Below are 5,438 nucleotides of genomic sequence, written 5' to 3'. Positions count from 1 at the left end.
CAGAGGTAAAAATGAAAAGGGTGTTTTTCAATAAACAGCTCAGAACTGAAGCAACATTCCTGATTAAACGTGCATAGCATCTGAGGTCATTCACTGTCTTTTAGTATTCGGTGAATTCCACAAGTCAAAGAGAGCCGTCTTCCAGCTCATCGAACTGTGGAAAGAGAGGCATGTCAAATTTGCATTAGTTGTGAACATGTTGAAATTCTCACGTTATGCTTTGTTCTACTTTCACTCTCAGTAACGCTCGGCTGAAGACGTGAAACCAAAGACTGGAGGATCACAAACAGCTCTCAATTCTCATTAGGCGAAGAACAGGTGTCAATTTTGACTATTTTCATTGATCAAAGCGTTTTATCAGAATGCATTCGCCATCTATAACGGAACACGCATACATGGAACAACAAGACATCCACTACCACACAAAGACGAGAAAACACTTTTCAAGTAGCTTTGTTTTATGTTCATAAAAATGTCTCATTATATTTACAGAACAAAACATATTTAGGGTCACAATGAACAATATTTCATTCATTTTTTTTTTTTTGGGGGGGGGGGGGGGGGGCAAATAATAAAGACATCAGTCCAAAATACCAAACAATGTTGTTAGCCGATTTCAACTACATAAATAGTGCGTAGCACAAACACAGTTTGAAACAACTTGACGTGAACACCAGTATTTCTGAAACATTATCATAATGTAGAAAACTTACAGCTTACATGGAACAGAACAGAGAAATGATACAAGGTTATTCTCTGTTTGTTTGGTTTTTTTTTTCTATCCACAATGTGAGACGCGGTAATGCCTTTTACACTTCAACGGAAACCGCGTGCACTGTGATGGGAAAAATCAGCACGAGTCAAATGAATATCACTTCTGTATTCAACTAACCGAGGCCTTCCCAGAGAGATATAAAGCACAGCAGACAAGTTCTTGTTTTGTTACTCCTGATGAAATAAATAAATTAAATGAAATTGGAGTAAAACGTAGATGTGAAGGCAACGAAGAAGAAGAGAAAAAAAATAAAATAAAAAATTCTCTTGAATTTGATGAGTTGTTTTAAATAAGAGTGGCTTTTGGAGTTTGAGAGTTGCACTGTCCATCTGCGATTCAACCAAAGCAAACTAGCTCCATTTCATCTGCCGGGCCCTGCTTTATCTAAAAATAAATGGGACTTAAAAGTCATATGGTAAGGAAAATCAAAAATGGAGATGTCTTATAATGCGAGAGTGACGGAGGCCCTTAAGGGAAAGAAAATAAAATAAACCGAAGCGATCAGAAATAAAAGCCGGGGCTCTTGATGGTGGGCACATTTTCCCCCACTGGAGGAAATCTTGAACACTTTAACGGGTAACGACTGGTTGGAGCAAATATGAGCCATCAGCTGAAGTTTAAAGTGGACAGTCAGTACTAGGTGGTCTTCACCAGATCATAGACATGGATGTGGACATCGTCGTCATACTTTATGTAGTATACGGTGGGCTTTGCAGGGACCTGGTAGATGACTAAGCCCGTCCTCTTCAGGCCGTTATCTGTGACGTACTCAACCTGTTTGCCCACAAGACTTTCTGGCTCCTCACCCGGCTTCCTGTCTGCTGGCAGCAGATGTTTGTTCTCTGGATGACCAACAGAAACCATATAACAAGGTAAGATCGGTGTGACTGAGGGACAAAAGTTTTCGAGCGGCTCCATCTTAATATTTGCAACAAATTTCATATTCAAGATAAATTGTGAGCAGTTCCGAGGTGAACCTTAATCACCTCGAAACATGCTTGCTCTGCTTCATACATGTGCCGTGCCTTTCCCTTCTCCGGTTCCTTGGAGACAGCATAGTCTCTTCATTATAGGACACATGCGCCACATTAGAATATACTCTCTGACTGCTCATCCAAGCAGAAGTTCTGGACAAAATGTTCCAAGTGAAAAGGACCAAAGCACTGGAGTGTTTTGCAATGCAGACTATGTAAATTTGTCCTGTTCTCTTCCTCCCACTTCTCTGGGAGCATCTGAAATATAAAACATTGGCGGTTTTATGCTTATTGACACTAAAGCTCTCATTACTGTACCTGACTCAGGCAGGACACGTAGGTCTCCGTCCTTGTAGTCGTCCCACAGCTGGTACATATACAGCACCGGGTCCTTCTCGTAGGTGATGTAATACCAGTGGGTCATGATGGGGGCTCGGGACAGCACCATGCCTCGCCACTCGTTTTTCTCCCCGTCCTCCTTCTCAAACAGATGCTCCACCGCGCGACCCACCAGCTCCTCAGCCCCAGGGGGCACCTTGATTTTATTGTTTACTGCAGGAGAGAAGACACTTGATGAGGCAGTATACTATACTCTCCATTACTGAACACATTAAAATAAATTATGAATCTATTTCAGCCAATGTCAACTTTAAGTCAGCTTGACATGAAAACACCTTTATTTTTCTACTAAATCAGAAATGTATCTTATTAATTTCTTATAAAAAGCCTTCGGAAATAATCTTTGTCGTTATTCGATTATGCTTCCCAGGATTTGATGACAATGCATGCGGTTTGCTCTTCTGGCAAAAAAACAGCAGTTTGTTTCTTAGGTCTGTCAGCAACAACAAAGATGTGTTTGTTCAAATCAGAAAAAAAAAATAAAAGTAGAACGCCAACTCATGGGGGAAGCCAATGAAAACAGAGACAAAGGACTGCGTGATGTCAACCTGAAGTGCAGGGAAACACAATGTGGACATGATAACATCTGTCCAAAGTTAGAGTAAACACTTCAACACTTTACTGTTTACACAACATGCACATCCAGATGGCTTAATTATTTCCATGATCAGAAGCTTATCTGGTCACACTCACAGACTTTCTCTGACAAAATCTGCAGGTTGGACACCCGGTTATCTTTGAAGAGCTCAATGCCGTAGACGCAATCGAAGCCGTCATATTTGACCATGTAGAGGGAGCTGTTCACAATAAGGCGCTCCAGAACGGTGCCTTTCCACTTGGTTACGTTACCCTTCTCCCTCCAGGTGTGTTGAATCCTGCGGCCCAAGAGGTTGTCAGGGTCTGGGCTCAGGGTTGACGCTGAGCTGTCACTCAGCTCTCCACTGCTACGCTTCCTGCAATAACAGTCAGAGGAAATTTATTGTATTAGAACATCTGTAGGAGCAGGATGAACTTTTTTAAAAGCAGACCTTTACACCATCCACAGCTTCTATACTTTCAGGAATCCTCCGAGGTGCAGAGCTTCTACTATTTCCACCGCACAGCGAGGACTACTAAAAGGTCACATAAACACATAAGACCGTAAAACCACCAACAACTGAGTGAGGAACACCCAGGGGATATGTGCACCTCAAAGCCTATTATGTATCACATTTCTTTCATTTGATTTCCTTCCTCACTAATGATGTCTTGCTTAAATGCCTCTAAATGTGTTATTACTATCAAAAAAGTGGCAGGGAATCTCAAAAATATGATCCGCAAATGCGCATAAAGGGGGGGTGGCAAACAATTACTGCAAAGCTTTGTCTAATTTAGCAGTAAAGTAAAATGACAGCATCCATAAAAAAGACCAATATGTCAAGAGTATTGGGGTCTCATTTACAAGCCAGACTTTCAAAGTTTATCTTAAGTACGACTTCAGCAGACTAAAACACACCAAGATGCATATATATATGTATAAAAAAAGTGTAGTTTTATGCGTCTGGTCTTGACATTTACATGAGCTTTAACAGTAGTTTGTGGGAATCAGTTAAAGATGTGAGGAAGGCCAGATCATTTCATTCTCACATCACCCATAGCTGAGACTTTCTGCACCACCTCACTCACTCAAGCAGAGACACAGTCCAAGTCATTGTGCTTGACTTTGTTTGACAATGCACTATTTAGTCCACAAAATAATATGTGTTTTCTGGCTTCAGTCCCCTGTCTCTGCGATGCTGTTTGCCAAAAGGTTTGCTTTTCTTCTAAGGTCCATGACTATTCCTTTGCCGCCGAGACAAGAGGATATCACAGTTAAGTTCATTTCTTCGGTAAGTAGATCCATCGCTAAAACATTAAGTGAAATAATGAATCTATTTAGAAACATGGCTGTGTTTTTTAAATTTTTCCTTTAAAAAAAAAAAAACCCACCAAAACAATACAGTGTAATCCATTTAAAATAAATATCATACAGTTTGGTTAGGCTTATGATGAATATTAGAAATGGTAAATGTTTTTTTTTCCAAGTTCTTTAGCTAAATCTGGAACATTGCATTTTACAAGTCAGACACTAGCTGAGGAGAAAATGAGCTTAATTAAGTTATTTTGGGCCTACCTGCCACGTTTCTTTGACATGTTTCCATAAATTCACACAACCCTGCAAGACACGAGACAGATCGGTTAGTGCATACAGAGGAAAGATAACAGTGTCACTAACGAGACCCCTTAAATCAGAGTAATGAAGTCAAGTCACCAAGTCAAGTCAGCATGTTACCCAGCACATCTGCTGCCCTCAGTAAAATGAACCAAAGCTATGCAAACTAGCCAACAAACTCGTTTACCGGATGTAAACAACAAGCTCGTTCTAATAAGCGACAGTGCTAACTAAGTTAGCTCAAGTGCTAGCACGACTACAGGTTACATATATTTACACAGCTAACTATATGGCTAATAAATGTGTAACTTCACCGAAGAAAGCTGAAAAACACCGGCGTGTCCACTGTCGTCGAAAAAAAATACGAAGCCAAAAAATGAACAAAGTAGGTGTCTTACGTCTAGAAACCACCCCCCAGTCCCTGTTTACAGTAAAATGAGAAACATTTCAGAAGAACTGCCTTCTGCATTTCTACACATAAGCTAGTCGAACAAAAGGAAATGCATCGCCATGTAAGCGCTGATTTTTTTTTCTCACCCTATCTGCGGCTGTTAGAAAAACAGGAAAAAATGAATAATGGACAAAACAAATTAATTAATATTAATCATGTGCTCAACAAGTTCAATAGCTGACAATCAGCAACAAAAGCTGTTTTCCCTACCTGATCAATAATTTCACGTGTTTGTCTTCACAGAGCAGATTCCTCCACCTAACGCAGGCTACACGGAAGCGAACCTGGTTGTAGAACTACAACTACCACGAGGCGCTGACAGCTCGCAAAGCCTTCTGGGACTTAATTACGTTTGTCTCTTAATGATTTAGCTCAAAGCAGAGCCTTGCTCAAAAGCTTTGGCGATGACGCCTGAGCTACACAGTACTTGGTTTTAAGCTCAAGCGGTTTGAAGGGTAGAACATTCTTTATTCTTGCCATTTAGTTCCTATTAAAGTTTATAGAACAAGGGGACGTTGTCCTTCTATAAAGTTTCTTATCATTAACCTAAATTACATCTTCCTTGAGGCTTCAGCACATCTGAACACCAACCAAGCATTACTATGAAATGAAATGAAATGAAATTTATATATATAGCACATTTCATGT

General features: G+C 40.3%; 1 protein-coding gene across 1 annotated transcript; it reads right to left on the bottom strand.

Moving 5' to 3' along the window:
* Positions 1–557: 557 nt before the first annotated feature.
* LOC142399131 (spindlin-Z-like) lies at positions 558–5,081 on the bottom strand. Its single transcript, XM_075483616.1, has 5 exons — positions 5,001–5,081; positions 4,301–4,342; positions 2,842–3,101; positions 2,068–2,301; positions 558–1,617 (listed from the first exon to the last, which is right to left on the bottom strand). Exons 2-5 carry the CDS (start codon positions 4,318–4,320, stop codon positions 1,412–1,414), a joined length of 720 nt encoding a protein of 239 aa, XP_075339731.1. The 5' UTR covers positions 4,321–4,342; positions 5,001–5,081; the 3' UTR covers positions 558–1,411.
* Between the last annotated feature and the right edge of the window lie 357 nt (positions 5,082–5,438).

This window comes from Odontesthes bonariensis, chromosome 14, assembly GCF_027942865.1.
Source record: "Odontesthes bonariensis isolate fOdoBon6 chromosome 14, fOdoBon6.hap1, whole genome shotgun sequence".
In the NCBI taxonomy this organism is placed as follows: domain Eukaryota; kingdom Metazoa; phylum Chordata; class Actinopteri; order Atheriniformes; family Atherinopsidae; genus Odontesthes; species Odontesthes bonariensis.
The sequence above is the reverse complement of the archived record's forward strand: the minus strand, read 5'-3'. Positions and strand labels throughout refer to the sequence as shown.

What these genes read in the sequence shown, in the direction of transcription:
- LOC142399131 (XM_075483616.1), bottom strand. Translation starts at nt 4,320, where the DNA reads ATGTCAAAGAAACGTGGCAG. An exon ending in GATTTTGTCAGAGAAAGTCT is followed by an intron (nt 2,302 to 2,841) that starts GTGAGTGTGACC and finishes TCTCTCCTGCAG; the next exon opens with TAAACAATAAAATCAAGGTG. An exon ending in ACGTGTCCTGCCTGAGTCAG is followed by an intron (nt 1,618 to 2,067) that starts GTACAGTAATGA and finishes TTGGTCATCCAG; the next exon opens with AGAACAAACATCTGCTGCCA.